Consider the following 25,314-nt stretch of genomic DNA (forward strand, 5'->3'; position numbering starts at 1 on the left):
CAATTTGTAGTTTACTCTCATCATTAAAATGATATGATTTCAAAAACGACAAAAAAAAAATCAACTTCAGACAATGATAACTGTGATTTTGTTTAATTATTGAGAAAAAAAACATTCTACTTTTACTTACTGAACAAATGGAATCATACTTTCTTCGTTAAAAGAAGATTTAGGGGTCGTTTATCAAACATTTATCCTGTAAATATTTGTCGGTAAAATTTAACACTATTATTTACTTACTGGATAAGATTTTAGTTCATCAAAACGACACTGTATGCAACGAAATACTTGGTAAGCATTTACCAGAGTAAGAGTTGTCACCCTTACTTACCGGGTAAAACTCTTGTTCCTTGTCTCGCTATTATCGGGTAAGATTCTTGGTTCTTACAATATTCATCCGATGAGGTAATGTTAAATAGTCAGCGTTTACCTGGGTAAGCGTTTGGTAAACGATCTCTTAGTTCATCAAATTTTCGAGTGAAAATGGATCAAAAGAATTAGGAAAATTAATTGAAATGGTCATTCACTAAATTATTCATTTTTTAATTCTATGTATATGTCATTATCTCCATAACACATCCTTAATCTACACACTACAAGAAAAAAGAGCTTTAGAGAATGAAATTTGCAGAGAAGCTTTTATAAGTGTATCTAAAGCTCCATTATAGAGAAGGTTTTAAATGACAAAAATGAGAAATGTAACTAAAGGTTTGACGACATTTAAAGAAGGATTTATATGCTAATTATACGATGTAAAAAATGTCTCTAAAAAGTTACATCAATTTTTAGGAACATTTTTTTAAGCTTCTCTAAAGATTAATAAAAAAATTAAGATTATTAAAATTAAATAAAAGTGTTTAGCTACCTTTAAAAATGCATCTAAAAGATTTATATTAAAAAATAAATTAAAATTAAATAAAAAATATATGATTTAAAAGATTTATATTAAAAATAAATTAAAATTAAATAATAAATATAATACTTTTTTCTTGTCTCAACATAAAGCCCAAGAACATCAATTTTTTAAGCCCAACAATATACATGTATAGGTTCTATTTTTATTTGGGCCTAAATATAATGTTATCAGTCTTCACTCAATTCGTCAATCTCAATCTCAATCTCAAGCCTCCACTCAATTCGTCCTCGCTCGCCTCTCGCCTCTCGACTCTCGCCTCTCGTCTCACTGACGAACGAACTCACGAACATAAACCAATTCACGATTCACGAATCGAAATCGCAATCGGCCTTGACTCAATCGGCTCTTGCTCTCTGCCTCTCTCGAGTCTCGACAATCGACCGGCTCTCGCTCTCTGCCTCTCTCGAGTCTCGACAATCRACCGGCTCTCGGCCTCTCGCTCTCGCATCTTGTGACTTGTGAGGTTAGGGTTATTTATTTCACTTATTTTATTTTTATGTTTCTAATTCTTGTTTGATTGCAAAACCTAAGTATGAAGCTGTGAAATTGGACCAAAATAGGTGGAACAAGATGGGACAAGAATGAGACAAAAACTAAAATATTACTAATCTACCCTAGTTTGATATATAATCTTAATATGATATTTGTTTTAATGGTCATCACCGCTAGTTTCGGCCGCCGCCACCACTACCGGCGATCACCGGCGGCCACCTCCACCTCCACCTCCTCTTCCACTACAACAACATCATCCACCGCCTCCACAACCATCGTCCACCAAGTCCATTGCCACCTTTACCATAGTCAACCACTGACCACCACAATTCATTGCCACCACCACTACCGCCATTCGCCACCATCAACTCATCCTCTACTGCAAACAACCTCCTCCACGACCTTCATCGGCCACCACCATTCATTGCCACCTCACCCCACCATAACCACCACCACTACTATCTTCACTACATTAACCACAACTAACTCCTCCACCGTTGTCAATCGCCACCACCAGAATCTACCATCTTCATGTCCTCTATAAACCACCGTCGTCCACCAAGCATCACTGCCTCTACCTCCATAACCACTGTTGGCCACCGACCACCATCGCCCGTTGCCACTAATACCGTCAGCCACCACCACCTCCACCATAACTAAAACCACCTCCACCAACACACTACTACCATCAATTATATCAATTTTTTCATTCAAATTTGGTACAAATATGAAAATTATGTACAAATATTTATAAATTAAATTCTTTAATTATTTACTTCATTTGTGTTAATTATAACTATTATATAATATTCAAAATCATCAAATAACTTTTGGGGTAGTTTCTTTAGTTCTGTCACGTCCAGTCCTAGTCGTACCAAACACCAGACATACTCTTGTTATGTCCAGTCATGTCCAGTCCTACCCTCTTGTCCTAATCTGTTTTGTTCTGCCCAGTTTTGTCCTATTCAGTCCTGTCTAATTATGTCTGCGTACCATACGCTATCTCAGTTTTGGATTTTACTTTAAAATTAAAACCTTATTACTGACGCCGCCGTTATAAATGTCGGTTAAAGTCTAAGGTAAAACGTCCAACTATGCTTCCTCCTCTTTTTACATTTTTTTTGTTGTTGTTTTTTATATTTATAAAACCCATCAAACTATAGAGACCAACTCTACAAATTTGACATCCCTTTCCCGTTGGAGAATAGTCAGCCATCCTCTCCAGCTAGCTACCATCTGGCCAAACCCTAATCCAAACACCAACATCAATTAAGTTCAAAACCAGATCCAAATATAAACCCCAAAATCAAAGCTAAAATCAAACCCAAATTCAAACCTAAACCTTAAAATCAAATTCAACACTCGATCAATAATCCAAGCTTAATTGATGAATCCACATCCAAATAAAAAAACGCAAATAAAAAAATCCTAAACAATAGTCATTTGTTTGAGAAAAATGGAGGATCCGATATGTTTGATGCAGCCTAAAATGGCCAGCAGTGGAGTTATCTGGCATTTCTAAGCCAACTGGAGCAAGAAGGAAGCAAATCTATTTGCTTGATAAAGACTAAATGGCCACCATCTTAATTTGATCATTCCTTCACACCCAGATATAAAGTCTTGAAAATTCCAAAACCCACCAAGATTATCAACAGTTGCTTGAGAATTCCATTCCCATCGCCGACCAAAGCTTTTATTACCAGTACAACCAAACCCTACGATGAGATGAAGTTGGATCAGAGATGGAGGCTGAAGGGGTTTGGGAGGATGCTCCCTGTGTTCCATACATATATATATATATATATATATATATATATATATCATAGTGAATTGCATAAAGTTGGCCCCTATATTTTCATGGAAAAACAGTAAAAAAATTATAAAAAGACATGAAAACATGATTGGACGATTTTATCCCTGACTCTAACAGAGAGTTTTAATGACGTTAGTGACGAGATCCCATTTTTAAAGCAAAATCCAAACCTGAGAGATGACATCTTTACTTATTAAAGTTCAAGTCCCTCTTTTAAATTAAATAAAAAACAATATTTAGCATAATAGTATATTTGATGGTAAAGAAAATAAAAGATATATCAAGAGAAGAAAAATCTCTTCATGGAAAAAGCAATAACTCATTTTAATTAGAGACGAAAGAGAATATTTCAACGTTTTTATTTCACTAAGTATTTTTGAATGTTTGGATATAAACAACTAATAAACCGGTAATAAGAAGTTTTTAAAGAAGTTAAATCTTTCTGACTTATAATAAGTTGATAAGTGCTTTTGTAGAAAAACATAAGTTGTTTCAAATAAGCAATCACAAACACTTTAGTTTGTTTTGATTTATATTTATTTTTGGGGTATGGGATGTGATAACCCAAATAATTCATGAGTATGTGAGATATAGGTTTTAATTACTAATTGGTAAATCCAAGTAACCATTATCCTCGAACATCATTATGTTCTTGTTGCAAACCGACAACCACTAAAACACCATATTATCAGGGAGATCAGAGAAGTAACAACAAAAAAACCTGTGAGTTGAGCCCTATCCACTTACTAGGACAGAACTTAAACTTTATAATTAACCGTAGAATAAGTAACATAACCTTATGCATGCACAATGGGAGAAAAAAGAGAGAAACAGAAGGGATAAAAACTTGTGCACAATAAAAATAGAAGCCAAGATTTTGTATTGATGTTCAGCTATGATGATTCGTGAAGGAAGATGAATCGGAACGGTGCGAGAGTGAGGGAAGTGTTGCCGAAGCGACGGAAATAGAGTGGGTTCTTGAGACAACGGATCTAAAGAATAAGGTTTACAACCCTAGTCTAAAAAAGGGATTTACAATTAATAAAAGCAACGTATTTTATATAAATGTTTACATCAATGAACAAATTGGTAGATATTTATCAAAATATGTTATAAAATAGAAAGAATGTTAGATTTACGTAAAGCTTGTCATTTTTACATATATATCACCCATGCATCTTGGGTAATCTTTATATGAAAAGAAAAGGGTGGAGAAAGGAACACAAAAAAGAGTCTCACTTTTGTCTCCATCTTTCCAATACTCTTTATGACAAAAATTGGGGAATAAAGAACCACTTTTCAAAACCTTTTCTTGACACGCGTAAGTAAAACGGAAGATGTTGATTACGAGTAACTGTAACACACGTATTCTATACGAAACCTGTCTTCAAGAATATCGATAGGAGGGACATTTTTGGCTCATTCAACGGTTAAGACTAGTGGGAAGGAGGTGAGATCGAATCCAAGACTGGTTTTGCATTTGGGTAAAGTTACCCCATCCATTTACTAACTAACATGTCTTGTATTCGGTATGAATTATGTACGTTTATGCTTACTTGTCTTAGTTAAATTTGTGAGCTTGTAAGCTTATTTAAGTAGAACAGGGTTATGACAACTCATCTCAAACAATGTAAGATACGGTTTGCGAGTTCTTAGGGTACTAATGATTTTAAAACTGAATTAATTATTAAACTAATATATGTATTTCGGTCTTTGGGTCATTAATTTTTTTTTTTCTAATAATTACTTTATTAATAAAGTTTATGTTACATTATTTAAATTATGTTGTCATGGAAAATGAATGTCACACACATATATTTCAAATTAACTGTGGACACAAAATCGAATGCAAGATCAAAAACGAAAACTGATCACTTTCAATTATAGACACAAAATTTAAATGCATGCAAACTTGTTTTAGCAACAATTATAATAATAGGGTTTAATGTCATACACTCATCAACAAACAACGCTCATAAAAAAGAGCATCACATCAAATCAGTAGTTATTGTAATCCTCACTAGTTACAGAAAACCACATAATTGGAGCAATTGTTATCATTTACGATGATCTTGGAGTAAATTGGCCCAAGGATTCGATGTTGTTGTTCAGTTCTTCAAGTTTCTTCATCCTCACTCTTTCACTTTCGGTTACCAGCTGCACAATCAGATTACCAAGATAATTAGTATCGATCGAAAACATAATTAAATCGGTTTAATTTGATTATAAGATATGATGTAGTCCAATGCATCACCTCCATTAATCTTGCTAACAGTTGAGATTTCTCTTTGTTTTTCTCATTGAAAGCTTCCAAGGCTTCTCTGTACTCTTTCTCCTGGTGAGTTAAATTATATAATAAATATAAATTGAAGCAGAAATATATGGTTTTAAAATAATAATGATTAAAGGTGATTTATTCAATTAGATAAAGAAAAGTGTAATCAATTAAAGGGTTATGAAATTAGCAATGATGATGCATGTCTCACCTTCTTATGGCAGCTTTGTCCCAGTGGCTTTAGCTCTTTGTTGACCAAATCAATCTTCTTACGAACAGTTGTCACCTCCTTCCTCCTTGGATCTTCCAGTGCTTCAAGCTCCTATTCATTATATGTGAATATATATATATATATGTATATGTATCATCAAGAACATGCATGTATGGATGATGAATAATCTAATGTATATATCATGTTATCTAAAAAGGATAATTGAACACAAAAGAAGAACGTACTTGGCGAATTTCAGCCAACTTCTTGGTTTCTTCTCCAACACGATCTAACTGAGCATGAACTTTCTCCCTCACCTCCATCTTCTTCTTCTTGATCTCTTCTTCCTTAACCCTAAAAGCCAACAAGGCCGATCTCGACAACTCCTCTTCATCATCACCGTTCATCGGACTCCCATTGTAACTGATTAACCCCGAGTTCTTGATTCGTGTCATCACTTGCGATTGTTGTTGTTGTTGTAATGCCATTCTTGCCAAGAGAAGAATACTCCTGTTGCCTCTTTAATAGCTTTCTGTTAAAGATGCTCAATCTAGGTAGTTAGTTGGCTTTAAAATGGGGATTGAAACTGCTGGCTTTATTGTCAATAAATCTTAGGTTGAATTGGGAAAAGTCTAAAATGCCCTTGGCCATTGTTATAATGAGAAATAGTGAACGTACACCCACTTCATAAAACACCTTCCTAACTTCCTCCCATTGGATAGGAGTCTTTAAACTTTGGAGTGAAAAAGATGGTAAGGTGGAAGAAGCCATGCCATATATTGGTATACTTTATGTGACACTTCTTCTTCAAGAATCTTGTTTAGGCTTTTCTGAGTCATAATTAAAGAAAACCCTAATTGGTGCTCATGATTTTTGGAACTTAGAATTCCATTTCTATTTATTTTGTTTTGTGATTATCAGTTTTAACGGTATATATAATTTGATAGTTTTTATGAAAGAAAATGAACATACCCTAAACCCTAAACGTTCACGATAATTTATATACGATATTAAAGCATATATCTTGAATTTCAATGATGCTTGAAGTTTGGAAATTGTGTAGAAAATGAGGGTAATACTAATATATGGTTGAAATGTCGTAGGAGAAGGTTTGGTTAAAGAGTGCATAAGAAGGGCTCACCTGCACAACTAAATTTAAACCAACGAATATGAGAGCCTTAGGGGCTAAGACAATTAAAGTAGCAACCAATATGCAATTTGTTAAATGTCTTCAAAATTATTATTACTCTTTCACCCCTATATATCCTCACATCACATTCATACAAATACAATAATTAAAAGGGTTATTTGTTATTAAACTCATCAAATAATTTAATAACATTAGAGAGATACCCGTACAATTAATGTTGCGGGATACATATGTTGATTTTAATGTTTTGTTTTATTCTTTGTTTCTGTCGATATAATACGTTTTTATGTAGTTTTTAGAAACCGATAATATTTTTATTTTTGAACAAAATATGAATTTGAAAATATATATATCAATATTAGCATCAAATAACCTGTTTAAAAGTTCTCGTTTTTTTGTAATTTATTTAATTTAATTTTTTATTATAATTTAATTTAGGTTTAATAACAAAATATTTACTTTTGATTTAACAACATAAATTTTATAAAAATAATAATTAAGTATCCTTTTATAACTCAATAATTATCGTAATTATATTTTTATAATTAAAATATGTATCATGTACTTGATTGTGTTTATCCACAATTAGTTATACGAATTTAAAAATAAAGTTTTAATAGGTTGTAATTACTCACATTTTACTTGAAATCTTGAATTTTAAATAGTATGCATTAATAAACAGTATTTTATGCATAAAAAATGGTTTTAAGAGTTTTTATTAAATGCATGCTTTATAATATAATACATATATAAATAATCAATATAATAATCTCCCAAGTAAAATAGTTGTTGTAGTTTAATTTATTTTTTATTAAAACATTAAACAAAAAACCTTTTTTTTATAAAATCTGTTATAAATTCCACGGATGAAATTAGGTTTGAAAGAGCAACCGAGGATTTCTATACTAATTTGGCAACATTTAACCACTAAATTTTTATTTATGACAAAGGCAGCGTTCACATTCACATCGAAAGAGAAAAAAATCATGTTTATAGGCCCAATATTGAAGCCCAAAAGCCCACCTTTGTTACATTTTCGAGGGAAATTTGATGTTGATTGCTGAATGAGTGAATGGGATTTTAGCAAAACATTTGAGGAATTATTTCGTTATGACAAAAAGTATGGAAGTATAGAAAAAAAAAATGTAAACGCTAACATGGCTTTCAAATTAATACGATCCCAAATTTTGCTAACATGTAGATCTGAAATGTAAACGACTTTAAAAATTCATTTTCATTCGAGTTACGAGTGAAAAGTTAGTCTCGTGATTGTTACAATATACACAGTGGTGTAGTGTTAGTGTTAGTGTAACACCTTAAATTTCGCTTGTAACTCGGAGTAACGATCGTAAAAGTATGGTCTCAAAGTTCATAAACTCCGATAATAATGTGTTTAAGTTGCTTATTTTTTTTAAAGATATATAAATATATTTTTTAAAAATGTTAAAGATTGAGCATATTTGTAATAATTGTGGGATCCAGCATAGAAACTCAAATTTCCGCTTTTTATGTTCTGCAATTTTTTTATTTAACTTTTCGTAATCATAACATACCTCTCTGATCGTCGTCTCTGCCGTGGTTTTCCGCTCTTCGTTTCTCCATTTCTGATTCTGCGCAAGGATTTCAGTTTATCACGTAAGTCTATTCCTCTAATTAGAAACCCTAACTCGTTTTTCGTTTGATTTATATATCCAGGGTTCAATGTTTCTTTAATAACGTTGTCCTTGCATCGTCTTAGTGAAATTACTCACCTATTTTCCGAGATTATAGTAGCCATTAATTGGATCGATATCCCGATCTGTGTTATAAACCAAATTGAATCTCAACCTGTTATTCGCGTTTTACAAATTTCATTTTCTCGTTTTGGATTGTGTTCTGTTAATTTTGACCTATGGTGTTTGTTGGAATCTGGAATCTAATTGAAATTGGTGATCATGTTGAATTACATGGTCTTAATGAACGAATTTGCGATTTTTGACAATGACTCGATGTTCGTATGTGTTTGGATTTTTCTGATGATAGTGCTGGTGGGTCATGTGTTGGAGTGGGTGCTTCACGCTCACGGTCGGGCTTTGAGCATAAAAATGGTTTTTTGTGTGAATGGATGTTCCAGGGAGATAAGGCCAGTATGGGTCACCAAATCATCCAATCATATGGACACCGGTGTCATGCGTTTGTAGTAGTTGGTTTTATTTGCCATGCGTCCGATCATGGATGTGGGGTTACTGGTTCAAATATAACATAATAACAAATGTGCAATAATGTTGATACCCTCCATTCCATAGTTAGAGTCCTAGTAGAGTAGTAGGCACCCACACATACGACAAAAAAATGCTCTATAAGAAGACCGCAATTATCTATGCAGAATAATACATCAATATGATGGCATTAAGTTACCAATCACAGTTGCTTGTCTCTAATCCTTGCAATCTTTGAAGAGTGGGTTCTAGTCGTAATTTGGAGAGACCGCACTCATTCGCTGGCTTGGATATCACATACAACATCTTAAAATTGAACCAAGTAGCTCGAGATTTAAATTGTTCTTTCATTTTAACATGTGTATGCCATAATTGTAACTCTTAGCCTTTAGCAAGTTGTCAAAGGCATGAGATTAATTTGTCATACTATGATGGGTTTTTCCCTTTGATGTTGGACTCAAGAGTCAAGACCCTTTATCACAATATTTGGATAATAGAAACAAACTTGTATTTGGTAACAATATTTAAGCTGTTCACTTTTCACCTCCTATAGCAGTGCACTGAGAATGATGCCAAAAGTCATGTCATCTTACCAGCTTTAGGATTTAGGAACGCATTCCTCCCCTTCTTGCACTCTTTATGAGGGAAAGGTTGATTGCTATCTTGTCCTTATGTTAATTGACCCATCAAACCATGTTTTTTTTTCTTTTGTGGAATGAAAATAAAACCATATAAGACAGCTTGCTTTTATAGACAAAGATGGACCAACTTTTATGTCTTAGAAACCCGTGATCTAGTTCTAACTTTTTTTATCACCGCCAATGCTTTTTTATATATTGCGAAGTGATCATAAGATGGTGATATGTTGAGTTGATAGAAACATAGCTTGTTTTGTCTGTGTTTTCACTAGTTTTACCTTTTTTTGGTGGTGTTGAGCTATAGCAGTTAGAACCATAAGGCATTTGATTGCTTTCAAGTGTAGACCATGATATGCTGAGAATAAACTATAGTTCTTCGTTGTGGTTTTTTCAGTCTTGATACTTTCTTATCTGTGTAAGAACTTATAATGTCTGGATATCAAGATTGATCTTGGTTATTTCTTATCTTATCTTCCACCTATGATAAATATGTGCTAGGGTATTGAGCGATGATGCAAAGTGTTGGTTGAGATCAGTTCATGTGTGTATTGATAATTCGTCGTTGTTTTGGATTGGTCAGCCATATTTTCTGGTCTTGTTAAGGTAGTGTTTAATGTTCAGTTCCAATCTTGATGGTGCAGTTAATGAATAAAAATTGTCGTTTAAGAAATAAGTAGTTCTTTGTTGTGGTGTTATGAGGTTTAAACTTGAGATATTCCATCTATTCGACATAATGGTACATTCAGACTTTAGGAAGTCAGGTCAACCTATGAAATCCTAATTTCAAAATTTCAATATGGTGCTAATTTATTTGATTTTAAGACATGAATGTGACTATAGCTAATGTAAACTATCCCAACGCACTACTCTTACCATATATTTTCTTTTTCCATAAAATCAATTTAAATCCCGGTCATAAGAGAAAATGCCTCTCTAGTTTTGAACATTAGGATCACACCCATGTGTTAATAATGGATATTATGCTAGTTACTTGATTTCTTTTGTACTCTTTGGTGGGTCTATGGGATTAATCCTTTTTGTAGGAAGCTTACACCCAGAGGTGCTCAAGTTCGGGGGCTTTTTTATGTTTTGAAGAACCTATGAGATGAAATCATTAAAACTTTCTTGTATTCAACACGATGAAGTATCTACACTTGCAAGCACACGAATGACTAAAGCGAACCCAGTGAATCCTTCACTGAGCATAGGACATGTAATGAGTAAAAATGGGAATTTAGAATTGGTGGATATTTCATGCAGGATGGTGGATGAGGCACCTTTTAGGCCAAGAGTGAAGCTGATTGAGAAGCAAAGATTGTACCAAAGCATCCATAGACACACTCATCTGAAGGGTCCTATGGACAAGATCACATCAGTTGCCATTCCACTGGCATTGGCTGGTTCTTCCCTCTTTCTTATTGTGAGTCTACCTTCCTATTCACTTCCATACAAGGCTATGTTTGGCAAAGTTTGATAAAAACTACTGATAAACTAGATTACAATGTAAAATGAGTTATAAGGACACACTGAAAAATTAATTGGAAAAATACAAGTGGCATACTTGGGAAGGAAAAGAAGTGGAAAAAACCCCGGAGCTTTTTGAAACATTGCTAGAAGCAGCTTTCCGAAAAGCTAGCTTATGACTAACCAATCGGGATTTTTTCAATAAACTCAAAGGATAAGTTAGTTTATGGTTGCCAAACATGGCTTAAATCTTTTGCATATTTTTGCAGGCACGAGGAATATATAACATGTCTCATGGGATTGGAAAGAAGGGATAAGGCCATCCGAAAATGACGTATTGCGTGCTTGAGCTTTGAATAATTACTTGGTAGCAAAATTGTTACCAAAATTAATGGTTGTATGATTTCATTCATTCATCAATTTTTTGTTTGCTGCTGATTGAGCCTTACTGAAGTTCAGTATACATGAATTTATTTCAAGAGAGAGATGATTGTGTTTTCACATATTTATTTCAAGGTTCAGTATACATGAATCTTACTGAAGTTCGTCAAAAGTCTAAAAAATGTCATCTAACTCTAAAAGAAGGTCAAAATATGTCATTCAATTTTTAGATTTGAGTAATTTATAATAAATTTTTATGTCGGTATTAAACCTTAATTCAAACAAAAAGAAGGGTAAAATGGTCATGTAAGAAGGTTAAGCTAGAAAAGATGTCGGGCGTTTTGAGGCCATGTATATTAATTGATATACTATTACGATTTTGCATGAACTACCCTTGAACTAATTGATTTGTGACTTTTGCTACCTCTTCCAAATTGAAATCATATTGTTGTCCTTCAACTAACGTAACAAAAGAAAAAAGAAGTGGGTAGGAGAAGGATCGAAATGGATTAAAAGTAACATTAAGAGCCGCCGATTAATTTTCTGATGTCCCGAACTAATGTTGTAAAACTTAACATCCCGTAACGGGCTTAACCAAATCTGCATGCTTCGTTAATATTTTCTTACTTATCTTTTTATTAACGAAACTCTTCTTAACTATAGTCAGTTATTTGTTCCACCATAGTTGTTATGATAAAGCTACCAGTCTGACTAAATGTTTCTATATTTTTATGATAAAATGTAGTGAAAATGCATGCTTCTCATTATGTTTGTTTCACTATAATTTTAACTTGAAATCATCGTACAAGATTATTTGAAATATACTCTGATTAAGGTTTTTAAAAATCTTAGTTTATTATTATTATTTGATAAGCTCGTATCTTGAATAATCATGTATAGCTGACCGAAAAAGTTGTGTCTTATTAGTCTCATTAACCTGCTAAAAAATATGCCCTTAAAATGTCCTTTACATTTTTTTATGATAATTTCAGTTGACAAATAAAAGAAACCAAAAGAAAATTGGGGAAAATGAGAAGACGGGACTTGAATAATCTTCACTCTCTTGAGTAGGAAGCCTAATTAGGGGGCAACAATGTTATTTCCATTTTAAAGAGGTAACAAATTGCCAAAAATCAATTAGTTCAAGGGCAATACATGTAAATCTGTAAAAGTTTATCTACGTACGTGGCTTCAAAACCCCCAGCGCAGTTTCAAGCGCCGGCTTCACCACATCTAGCTCAATTTTTTTACATGGCGATTCTACCCTTGTTTTCGTTTCAAATAAATCTGCGGAAAATCGATCATCCCTGCTCATCCTGATTCTGGAACATCACGAGAAATTTGCAGCTCTAGATTCTTCCTGAAGTTACTCAACCTATCCAATATCAACAGACTAATGGTTATGTGAGTAGTTTCTTCAGCTCTTGTTTGTATTCCTGATTTAGTATTTGACCTAGATCATCTTCTTCTTCCCAATTATGAGTTTGTTTGTTTCATTTACGAATACTGCAGGTTGATTTTGTTCATTCGTGCTTCTGTTTTTCTTTTTTTGTTAATAGATATGCGAACCATGTTTCTGTTAAGACCAAGAATCCTAGGTTGAAAATTTTGTGATTTTCTGTTCTAGCAACATGATGATTTCACCAGAAAATATCAAAATATCCAAGATCATGACCCCAAATCTCGCTGAATGAGAATCATGTTAAACACACACATATGTGATGATTTGGGCCTCGCTAATCTTGCTCCGTGACCACGCAATCAGAAAGATTTGTTGTTATTGTGGTCATTCATCACCATTGAACTTTGATACTTGTGGTCATTCACCACCATTGAACTTTGATATTGAACACTCCTATTGACCCAAAAAAGATGTCATGGAGAAAAAAGATTTGTTGTTACTGTAGATACTCTGGATGTATCTCTTTTGTGGACTGGTGGGAGTATGAGTTTTTCAGAATTTGGAGGAAATCTTGGAAAGTTATATGCATACTCATTTTATTGCATAATAATTGCTACTTACGATTTGGTATATAGTTTATAGCAAGAGTTTTACTTAGTCAAGTGTCTTGAATGTCATTCACTAAGCACAAAATAGGTGAATCTTGTGAACCATGACTATGAGATTAATCGTTTGAATCTTGTGGTTTGTGTAGGCAATAGATTGAATTGACAACATCATCCAGATTCAGTTTACCTTAACTCAATGGCTGCTACTTCAGAAGCTGTTTGTCAAGTTTTATGTAGTGCAGGGCCGAGAATATCTCATATGGGTTTATGCTTCAACAAGTCAAATTTCTTGGTTTTGTCTAAATATGGTTCGAGTTATAGAAGTGAAAATGGGTCTGGGTGCACCCAAATCAAAAGCTCAAGTCATCAAAATCACAGGAGGATCTGTGCGTTTCATATCGTAGATGGAGTTCTCTGTGGATCAAATCTTAATAATTGTTTTAGGTCTTTGAATTGTAAATGCCGACAAACTGACAGTGTCACCGATTTGGTTAATGAAGACTTAAACAGGAGGATCAATGGAGTGGAAAATGCTTCAGTTTTAGAAAATGAAAAGAGAGATGTTCTTCTTAATGGTGATTTGGCTACCAACGGAAATGGAGGATTTAGCAGTACATTGCCAATTGCTAGCATAAGTTCTGTAGAGGAGGAAGCATGGGACTTATTACGAGCATCAATGGTTAATTATTGTGGTAATCCAGTTGGAACTATTGCAGCTAATGATCCAAGTGACTCTAACATTCTCAACTATGATCAAGTCTTCATACGTGATTTCATACCGTCTGGGATAGCTTTCCTTTTGAAAGGAGAATATGATATCGTGCGGAACTTCATCTTACATACCCTACAACTGCAGGTGATTCATTTGCTACTCTTAATCTAATGAACCATGTGTCTACATGACATCTTTTTGCTCCACCACTCAACAGTATTAGTTGATACATACTGTATGGATCTCTGTCCTACAACTTTTCTCTTGCTTATATGAATGCGCATCTATATACGTGGGAAAATAGTTTTTGAGGTATCCCACAAAATCTATACTGCATAAGCGAAAATTGTACAAACTACAAGGTGAAAGCATAAATCAATAGAGGCGCACTTACCGTGTGAGCTTATGAACTGTTAAGAGTCCCACATCGGCTAGGTTGGACCATATCCCCTCAATATATGTTGGAACTCTTTTGGTATCAAAGCCTAGGTCTACCAAAGTAATCTAATTGGTTCCAATTCCACATATTCGAAGCTCTCACATATCCTTGTTGATCAAACTTCTATTTAGTTTATATCTTGTTCCATTGAGGCCTTGACTAAAGCACGAATGATTGCAAATAGAGTTGGGAGAAAACCATGGATTGCCATAGTCCTGGCCAAGGGTTGATGCCTGCAAGCTTCAAAGTGCGCACTGTTCCGCTTGACGGTGATGATTCTGCAACTGAAGATATACTGGATCCCGACTTTGGTGAGGCAGCCATTGGCCGCGTTGCACCAGTTGACTCTGGTGAGTAAGTTTAGCTTTTGTCATAGCGAACAACCGTAGTAGCCACTTTTGGGTTGGTTGACCTTGGACAATGTTTATTTCAGGATTGTGGTGGATCATATTGTTGAGGGCATATGGGAAATCTACTGGGGACCTTTCTGTTCAAGAAAGGATTGATGTGCAAACTGGAATTAAGATGATTCTGAAGCTGTGTCTGGCTGATGGTTTTGACATGTTTCCAACTCTACTGGTGACCGATGGTTCGTGCATGATAGATCGACGAATGGGAATTCATGGACATCCCTTGGAAATTCAGGTACTCATTTTCTCTTTGATAGTCTAAACAACAATAACAGGCTGTTTACTGCCTCTTATCGTGTCAGAAATGATGTTGTTTACTAAGACCCTCTCACTGGTCCATAATACTGATCTGGTAAGCTAAGGGAGGGGATTACTCGGTCTGTGATTAGTGTTGACCCAGACTGCACGCTTACCTTGGGTAAGCGCTTACCCAATTTGTGTTGATAAACGACCCAAGTTTTTGTGTTAACATCCAAGAAGCTTTCGGGTTGGAAAGGTGCGCCCGCCCTATTAGGTCAAGCTGGTAAGGCCTTGTTTTTAATGAAATCCACTCTTCAAAGCTGATTGTCATTTTTCATTCAGGCGTTATTCTACTCTGCCTTGCTTTCTGCAAGGGAGATGCTTACCCGTGAAGATGCATCAGCCGACCTTATTACAGCACTCAATAATCGTCTTGTTGCATTATCATTTCATGTCAGAGAGTATTATTGGATTGATATGAGAAAGCTGAATGAAATCTACCGTTACAAGACGGAGGAATATTCTTACGATGCAGTTAATAAATTCAACATATACCCAGATCAAATACCTCCATGGTTAGTAGAATGGATGCCCAATAAAGGAGGTTATATGATCGGAAATTTGCAGCCAGCGCATATGGACTTCCGTTTCTTTTCTCTTGGAAACCTATGGTCTATTGTAAGCAGTCTCGCAACAGCCGATCAATCGCATGCCATATTGGATCTTTATGAAGCCAAATGGGCAGACCTTGTTGGTGATATGCCATTGAAGATCTGTTATCCTGCTCTTGAAGGCCAAGAATGGCGAATTATTACAGGAAGCGATCCCAAAAACACGTAAATTGCATTTAACTTGGTATTAGTCATGATTTCATTGATCTTAAAAACCGGCATACATTGGCATGACATTGGTTTTATTATGTAGGCCTTGGTCTTACCACAATGGAGGTTCGTGGCCAACTCTACTTTGGCAGGTCAGTTTCATGTTAAACTTATACTCCTTTGCATCCGACGATTTATTATATATTCAAAATATTCTTCGATAAAAAGAAAAATGAATGCAGATATAATTTTAAAATGGTAATAGTTCAAAAAAGAAAAAAGTTGCAATGTTTATGAGGCGATGGAAGTAGTTCCTGATGTTTTGCTTCTTTTCATTCAGATTTTGGCATATGAGTTCATTGCTTGCCTCTTATATGCATTGTTAACTCTTCTCTTTGCGTTTTATTCAGCTGACTGTGGCCAGTATAAAGATGAATAGGCCTGAAATTGCTGAAAACGCGGTAAAAGTTGCTGAGATACGCTTAGCAAGAGACAAGTGGCCTGAATATTACGATACCAAGAGAGGAAGATTCATCGGGAAACAAGCACGCCTCTTTCAAACGTGGTCGATTGCAGGATATGTTGTTGCGAAACAACTACTTGCCAATCCAGAAGCTGCCAAGATTCTAGTGAATGTTGAGGATACGGAGCTCGTTAATGCGTTCTCTTGCATGCTTAGTACCAATCCGAAGAAAAAACGATCACGAAAAGGTCTGAAACAGAGCTTCATAATCTGAACTTCTATTAACTGGAGTTAAAATCCACATTGGTTCTCTGTCTCACCAATATCCTCAAGTATGCTTTTGGCATATGATGAAGATTGATGAAAGGAGTTATTTTGAGCATTGTATACAATGATACTAAAAAGTGAAGTTTGCTTTTTATATCTTTGAAATAGATGACAGGTCTGTATATATTTTATTTCATTTCGTGTAACGCGTTTTTGAATGATAAATGCAGGATGTGTTTTGATTTCTAGAAAATACATGATTGATGGGTGTTTTGGATGAAACAATATAAATAAGGTTGTATTGTACTAATTAATGTTGAATAATTTTGGTATAATGTGTTATCAAATGTTATAAAGATCATAAGGTATAAAGTTATTATATGAAAAAGGGTATTATAGGGAATTTTTGAAGTAGAGAAATATTCAATGCAAGGCCAAAAAGTATACAAGAGTACAAGTTGTATATCCATTTCATACAAAGAAATAAATGAAGATTGGAGGTGTAAGTGATGGGTCATCATCCATCATGCATAAAACAAGGTACAAGTACCTTCTGCAGCTTCCACTTTCATGGCCCACAAACACATATCATATTATATATATATATATATATATATATATATATACATACATCATTAGCATCACGTGAGACCAACCTCTTTTCGTGAGACATATGAGACTATTTTTTTACATTTGAAATTTCACAACAAAACACTGTAAATATAATATATATATATATATATATATATATATATATATATATACATATATATAGATAGAGATACACATACCTATACATATTCCACTATAATATTTGATTTTTAACTGAATAAGTTACATATTCGAATGTAAAATCCCAAAACGAGAGGTGATGAACCCAAGGGCTTGAACCCAAATTTCCATCTATTTGTTAAAAAAATCTAGGGCCTTTTGTTTACGCGGTTATCGATTACCAAACCACATTATTTTATCGGATGAACATGGTAAAGATCGAAAATCTTACCTTGTAAGAACAATAACCAAGAGCCTTACCCGGTAAAGCAAGGGCGACGATTCTTACCTTATTCACACTTAAGGGGTAAAATTGTTGCATGTAATGTCATTTTAATTGACTAAAATCTTACTTGATAAAATAAATAAAAGTGTTGAATTTTTCCATAAAATGTTTATAAGGTAAGTATATGGGTAAACGACCCCTTATATTGTTTTGTTGATTTGATTATACGTTATCTTCTCTAATAAAAACACCAAAATTTATACCAAACACCAAATTTGAGATAAAAAATCACTCCAACATGGACACGAAAATTGGTGTAATGAACAGTAACACATCAAATTTGGTGTATCAGTGTTCATTTATACCAATGAAACAAGATAAAAAAGAAACATACTTGAAATCCTACGAAACTGACATTTTTATATAAGATTTAATGTTAGTCGTTGATGTAGATTTATTATTTATACCAAATTTCACACCAATCATAAAAAATAACAATTCAAATAATATATGTTCCAAAAAATTTGTAAAAATTGGAAAGTGGTTATCAGCTTTAACATCCCTTCAGGGTCACCATGTACACCCCCACTTTATCTGTAGCATCTATTGCTTTGCTCAATAATTGTTCTACTTAAAATGAAATATTGTACGAATTTGGCTTTTTCTTTATTAAAAAACCCACTCCCACTCCCTATCATTGGTTTAATGCTCCATTTTTTTTTAATAAATCTATTTTAAAAAAGTTTATTAGTTTTCATAAATCATTTGAATTTTAAGTTTTTCATTTATTTTTATATTATCAAGTATATTAAAGTAAATATCAATAACCAGAGATCTAAATATAGATGTCTTTCGATAAATTAATGTTTTTAAAAAACTATATTATCTATACTATATTATAAAATATTTGACAAAAACTCTTAAAAAACATTTTTTATGCGTAAACTACTGTTTATTAATGCATATTACTTAAAACTCAATATTGCAAGTAAATTATACGTAAGTATAACTTATTAAAGCTCCATATCTGAATTTGTATAACTAACCCTATATAAACATAATCAAATACATGATAAACATCTCATTTAAATATAAAAAATCTAAAATATAATTAGGATACTCATGAAGTTATAATATAATACTTAATTATTATCTTTATAAAATTTATATTATTAAACCAAAAATAAATTATTTCATTATTAAACTTAAATTAAATTATAATAAAAAAAATTAAATATATTACATAAAAAATGAGAACTTTTTAAATAGTTGATTTGATAATAATATTGATATTTTTTTTTTCAAATTTTTATGATATTTTCAAATTTATATTTTAGGACAAATTGCATGAAAAAGTAACGTACTTTAACTTGATTCCTATTTTGGGTAACGTACTTTAAAACTTCTATTTTGGTACCTAAGATGTAAAATTTTAAATATTTAAGTACCCGAGTAACCAATTGAAGACTAATTTTAGATTAAAAAAGAGTAATTTCAGAATTAAAAAAAAAATCATGTCACTAACCATGTTAGCAAATAATATTGAGTTGGATACCATATCAATCGACACATCAACATGATAACTGGTTAATGATTCAACCGTTTATCCGGGTACTTAAATGTTTAAAATTTTACATGTTAGATACCAAAATAAAAGTTTTGAAAGTACATTACCCAAAACATGAATCAATTTAAAGTACGTTATTTTTTTCATGCAATTTGTTCTATATTTTATTTAAAAATAAAATCATTATTGATTTCTTAAAAACACATAAAACCGTATTATAACATCGACAGAAACAAATAATAAAATAGAACATTAAAATCGAGATATGTCTCGTTGCATTGCACGAGTACTCTTCTTGTTTCTCCAAAACGATTTTATCTCACAATCAAGTTTTGACTTAACTCCTTGTCAGATTGTGAGAGAGGTTGAGTGAAATCGACATGTATGTGAAAATGCAGATTAATTGCATTTGAACATCTGCATTTGAACAGAAAGACCTTATAAAATAACTTTTTCTTATAAAAACTTGAAATCTTTTGGAAACAAAAATATAAAAATTTATTAAAAAATATTGCAAATGATTTTTAGGAAATTAACAGAATTAATCATTTTCGAGCTTTGGATTAACCTCTTAACCATTTCTATATCCAAATTTCAGAAATATCACTAGGTCTGCAAATGACATCTCCATAATTTACGGAGGTTTAAAATGTAAAAAAAATGTTTCTAAACCATGCCTACAAATGTAGGGTTCAAATACGTAAATTAGATTAAGAGACTAATTTACAGATTTGGTCCCTGTATTTATGGATCTGGTACAGTTTTTTTTTTTTTTTTACATTTTGACATCTCCACAAATTAAAGAGATACCATTCATAGACCTAATGACAATTTTAAAATATTAACAGAGAAATGATTAAGAAATAAATTCAATATTTGAATATGACTATTTTTAACTAATTCTCATGATTTTTTCTTAAATTTATATAAAGAAATAACAAGTATTTTTATAAAACAAAAAGGAAATAAGACCAAAAAGGCCATGAAAACTCCAAAGGCTTAATGGGCCCCATACTAATGGGCCTGGTTCTCTTTCCCACTTCAAAAAGGCAATTCTTCAGACATGTGCTCATCTTCTTCACTTCGACAATGGAACCACCATGGCTAGACGATCTAGCAGACGACCTCTTAAGCATCAGCTTCAACTCAACAACAACAACCACCACCACCACCACCACCAACGATATTAACCGTCGTACCAGCTCGGGATCCGAAACCACATGGACCACCGCTACCTCCTCCGCTCGCCACAACCTCCCACTCCCCTCCGCCGCTACCGAACCCCATGCTCCTTCCGGAGATCCCTGCTGGGACGCCGTTCATCGTTGTAGATCTGAATCAGGCGGTAACCTTTCCCTCACTGATATCCGTTTCCTCCACCGTCTAGGCGCCGGAGACATCGGCTCTGTATACCTCGCTAAACTCAAGTGTTCTCCTTCTCCGTCATCCACGGCCGTCGGAAGTGCTGTTTTCGCCGCTAAGGTGATGGATAAGAGGGAGCTTGCGAGCCGTAATAAGGAAGGGCGAGCGAGGACGGAAAGGGAAATTCTGGAGATGTTGGAGCATCCATTTTTGCCGACGCTGTACGCGTCGTTGGAGTCACCGAAATGGTCGTGTCTATTGACGGAGTTCTGTCCCGGCGGTGACCTCCACGTTCTCCGGCAACGGCAACCATGCAAACGGTTCCCGGAGTCCGCCGTGAGGTGCGCACAAACTGCATGTCTTTTCATATGCACAATTGTACATCAGTAATTATCCCCTGCCTCGCATGTCGCATCATATCATATCATTTTAACTAATATATTTTCATAAATTGATAATGACAAAAATAATGAAAATTTAAAACCAAAAAATGGGAAATTGTAGGCGACCTTCCGACCAAATTCATTTTTTAGTATACTAGGTGTATATCTATGTAATATGGCGGCAGCCGTAAGTTTTAATGATTTTGAAGTTTTACTGGTTTTATTAGAGAAGATTTAACGATGATATAAGTTAAAGTCTTTACATATTAATACAATTTGAATAAATAAAAGTTATGGTTTCAATTACAGTCTATCGATAGAAAAAATTTGTATGACAGTTTAAAATTAATATATTTAAAGACTCCACAAATATGTTCGATTTACACCAAGAGCAAAGAATCAAGAGATCGAAAGCGAGAGTTCTAGAGGAATGAGAAAACATTTAATAACTCATAAGTGAATATCAGTTTGAATCTCACATTGGGGATGAGGAGAAGACATAGAGGTACGAGAGGGTGAAAACATGAGTGAAAAGTATCTTGGAAACATGAAAGAAAATATAATAATGTACATCGGTAACTTGCACTATATATTATTTTAATTGTAGATTAAGAGATTTTAAGACTGAATGCATAAAGTAGTAGTACTTAATAAAGTAGTAGTACTTAATGCATTATGAAGGCTCTTTGCATAAATATATAGTACTTTGTACATTAAAAATTGTTTTTAAGACTTTTGATAAATCTGATTTATAAGGTAGTATAGATAAACTCGATTTTCAGACTTAAAAAAATTATTTACACAAATTTGGGTAAGGATCCCTATTTTGTAAGTATCTCCATTTACGTAAAGAAAATCAATCTGAAAATTTTTACGTTAATTTGTAAGACGTTTATATAACTCTTGTTAAAATTAGAATTCGATTTCAAAATTGACTAAAAAGTGAATTTGGTTAAAGAATCGACTGTTAATTGACAAAAATAGCAGATTCATGAAAGTCAATTCACTTTTTAACCGTATCATGAATTCATTTTCCAAATAGCTATAGTTTACGTAAAATGCTAACACATTATTCTTAAGGATTGATTTCAGCAAAAATAAAAGTAAAAAACCAACTTTACACATAAACTCCTTTTTATGTTAATTTTCCACTTTCTATGTAAAAATTCAAATTTCTGCATTTTTTTTTTCAACAAATTAAATTTCTAAGTAAACTTTGATTATTTTAGGGGTGTTTGAGATTGCTTATTTGAAACAATTTATATTTTTTTATAAAAGTGTTTATCAACTTATTATAAGTTAAAATGTTTTAGCTTTTTCAAAAAAATTTTATCACCGATATAAGTTGTTTATCCAAATATTCAAAATTATTTATTACCGGTGTCATATTGGAATAAGTCAATAATAAGTTGTTTTTTTATAAATGATCTTAAACACCTCGTTAGAAAGAGGCTGAAAAGTAGTTAAAAAGTGGATTTGGTAGATGAGATTAATAACTATTGTCAATTTCCCTATAAAATATATTAGAAAATGACAATTTGTCTTATGGTAAATTACTTTTTTTTGTTGTGGTTTGGTGAAATTGTGGATTTCGTTATGATTTTGAAATTTTAATTTTTCCTTTTTTGGGTTTGTAATTCATTTTTTTTAAGTATGAATGACTATAGGAACGAAAAAAACAATAAACTTTAAATCATTAGGGTGAAAAAAGATAATGAATTATAAACCATTAAAATGAAAAAAAGTAAAGAATTATTAAACACAACAATAAAAATCGTAAATTTAAAATCATCAAAAAGGGGAATTTTCAACAAGCTTTACCAAAGAGACTAAAAAGGTAATTTACTCTTTGTTTTACTACAAAAGAAGACGCATACATATATACAAAAAATCGAATTTATATCTGAAAAAAAGTACAAAATTTAAAAGTTAAAAACTGGGATTCCATAGATGTGGATAAATGAATAAAACTAAACTTCGTTGGGTCCTACACGTGTTCCACCCTGTGAGGGTACATGTTTTTGTCTCTAGTTCTTAGAGACGACCTCCCATGTTTATTTACTTTTGAATCCTTTTTTCCCCGGTATTTTAGTATTGGGTCGAAGATGAAAACACTTTTATTTTCATATATTTTTTTTATATTTATATTTTCAATGTTAGGTTGGAGATAAAAACACCTCTATTTTCCAAAATGATAAATGATAATGGAATTAAAATGATGTTAGGTGTGAGACATGTGGTTCATTGAAGTTATGTTTTTTCCTTTGGTTCCCTACCAAACATACACATCATTATCTTTCTCACTTAAATTCATATGGGCCCTTTTTTTCACACTGGATAAAAACGTGCATGTTATCTACAGGTTCTATGCATCGGAGGTGGTTGTAGCCCTCGAGTACCTCCACATGTTGGCAATCGTTTACCGCGATCTCAAACCGGAAAACGTTTTGGTTCGATCCGACGGCCACATCATGCTCACTGATTTCGACCTCTCCTTAAAATGTCACCTCTCCACATCAACTCCGGCCCAGGTTAACCCAGTTTACCGCCCCCTCCATCCACCCAAATCCACCTGCATTCTTCCCAGCTGCATTGTCCCTGCGGTCTCTTGCTTCCACCCTATCCGTAAACGCAAGAACAAACCAGCCAACCATGGCGCACCCGAGTTCGTGGCTGAGCCCGTCGATATCCGCTCAATGTCGTTTGTTGGGACCCATGAATATCTAGCCCCTGAGATTGTATCTGGGGAGGGCCATGGAAGTGCCGTTGATTGGTGGACCCTAGGAATATTTTTGTTCGAACTGTTTTATGGTGTTACGCCGTTTAAGGGGATGGATAATGAGCTGACTCTAGCCAATATTGTGGCTCGGGCTCTGGAGTTCCCAAAAGAGCCCTTGATTCCACCCATGGCTAGAGACCTGATCTCTCAATTGTTGGTTAAGGACCCGGGGCAGCGAATGGGGTCCATGATGGGTGCATCCGCAATCAAGCATCATCCGTTTTTCCATGGGGTCAATTGGGCACTCTTGAGATGTACAACGCCACCCTTCGTCCCACCACCATTTAGCCACCATGAGGTGCCACCAGATCGTGGTGGTTGTGCTGCAACTCCGGTGGATTACTATTAACAAGAACAATATAATCCACGGGTTAATTAGTCTTTGTATTTTGCTAACAAATTTTGAATCGGGTTTAGGAACCGTGGTAATGGATCAATCAAACTTTCTTCTTTTGGCCTGGTTGTATCTTACCCTCTATGTAAATAACTTGAATCTATTTTAGATGATTTAGTCAAAATTTGATTTAGAAAAACGAAATATTTCCGTACAAGATTGCATCGAAGAAAAGTTAACTAACGAAATAGCCTTTAGGCCATAAATTCCATTAAAGTGTGCCTTAAAAAGTTCCATCCAAGTTAGTTTATCAGCTAATTTGTCAAACATAACCTAAGAATTCAATTAATATACTCCTAAGTTATTGATTGACAAATTAACTGATAAACTAGTTGCTGACTGATAAACTAAATGTTAGTTTATAAGCTAGCTGGTAACTAATAAACTAACTGATAAATAATTTATGTTTGACAAAACTAGTTGATAAGAATGAAAAATAGTCAAAAAAATGTATCCTGAGAAATTAATCGATTACAATATTTTAAAATTTAATTGAAATGAATCTCGAATAATATATTATATAACTAATACAGATAAGAAGGTAAAAAAAAATTAAAATATATATATATATAATACTAGAAGGGTACTCGCGCAATGCAGCGAGATACATCTAGATTTTAATATTTCATTTTATTCTTTATCTCAATTGATGTTATAATATGATCTTATGTGATTTTGAAAAGGCGATAATGTTTTTATTTTTTAATAAAATATAAATTTGAAGATTTCATAAAAATTTGACAAAAATAAATCGATATTAACATCAAATTAACTATTTAAAATTTCTATTTTTGTGTAATTTTTAATTCGATTTTTTTATTGTAATTTAATTTAGGTTCAATAACGAAGTAATTTATATTTGGTTTAATAATATAATTTTCTTATAAAGATAATAATTAATTATTTTGTTAAAACTCGATAATTATCCTAAT

General features: G+C 33.3%; 4 protein-coding genes across 6 annotated transcripts; 3 read left to right on the forward strand and 1 right to left on the reverse strand.

Moving 5' to 3' along the window:
* Positions 1 to 5,157: 5,157 nt before the first annotated feature.
* On the reverse strand, positions 5,158 to 6,274 carry LOC112521952 (uncharacterized protein PF11_0207-like). The gene is made up of 4 exons (XM_025130969.1): positions 5,953 to 6,274; positions 5,708 to 5,818; positions 5,476 to 5,556; positions 5,158 to 5,378 (listed from the first exon to the last, which is right to left on the reverse strand). The coding sequence occupies exons 1-4, from the start codon at positions 6,193 to 6,195 to the stop codon at positions 5,283 to 5,285; spliced, it is 531 nt and encodes a 176-aa protein (XP_024986737.1). The 5' UTR covers positions 6,196 to 6,274; the 3' UTR covers positions 5,158 to 5,282.
* Positions 6,275 to 8,393: 2,119 nt separating this feature from the next.
* Positions 8,394 to 11,662, forward strand: LOC112522093. 2 transcript variants are annotated; one of them, XM_025131165.1, is made up of 3 exons: positions 8,394 to 8,492; positions 10,954 to 11,113; positions 11,427 to 11,662. In XM_025131165.1, the coding sequence occupies exons 2-3, from the start codon at positions 10,955 to 10,957 to the stop codon at positions 11,472 to 11,474; spliced, it is 207 nt and encodes a 68-aa protein (XP_024986933.1). In that variant the 5' UTR covers positions 8,394 to 8,492; position 10,954; the 3' UTR covers positions 11,475 to 11,662. The 2 variants fall into 2 exon arrangements, with proteins under 2 accessions (XP_024986933.1, XP_024986934.1); XM_025131166.1 differs by lacking the exon at positions 8,394 to 8,492 and adding an exon at positions 10,275 to 10,296.
* Positions 11,663 to 12,739: 1,077 nt separating this feature from the next.
* LOC112520897 (alkaline/neutral invertase E, chloroplastic-like) lies at positions 12,740 to 17,153 on the forward strand. The gene is made up of 7 exons (XM_025129522.1): positions 12,740 to 12,942; positions 13,695 to 14,404; positions 14,884 to 15,049; positions 15,133 to 15,344; positions 15,692 to 16,185; positions 16,274 to 16,322; positions 16,581 to 17,153. Exons 2-7 carry the CDS (start codon positions 13,745 to 13,747, stop codon positions 16,905 to 16,907), a joined length of 1,908 nt encoding a protein of 635 aa, XP_024985290.1. The 5' UTR covers positions 12,740 to 12,942; positions 13,695 to 13,744; the 3' UTR covers positions 16,908 to 17,153.
* Positions 17,154 to 20,550: 3,397 nt separating this feature from the next.
* LOC112521996 (serine/threonine-protein kinase D6PKL2-like) lies at positions 20,551 to 24,337 on the forward strand. Of its 2 annotated transcripts, XM_025131037.1 has the most exons (3): positions 20,551 to 20,710; positions 20,807 to 21,167; positions 23,572 to 24,337. In XM_025131037.1, exons 1-3 carry the CDS (start codon positions 20,554 to 20,556, stop codon positions 24,335 to 24,337), a joined length of 1,284 nt encoding a protein of 427 aa, XP_024986805.1. In that variant the 5' UTR covers positions 20,551 to 20,553. The 2 variants fall into 2 exon arrangements, with proteins under 2 accessions (XP_024986805.1, XP_024986804.1); XM_025131036.1 differs by having other exon boundaries at positions 20,554 to 21,167.
* The last annotated feature ends 977 nt before the right edge of the window (positions 24,338 to 25,314 follow it).

The sequence above is a fragment of the Cynara cardunculus genome (genome assembly GCF_001531365.2).
Source record: "Cynara cardunculus var. scolymus isolate 2C chromosome LG 11, CcrdV1, whole genome shotgun sequence".
NCBI classification, from domain to species: domain Eukaryota; kingdom Viridiplantae; phylum Streptophyta; class Magnoliopsida; order Asterales; family Asteraceae; genus Cynara; species Cynara cardunculus.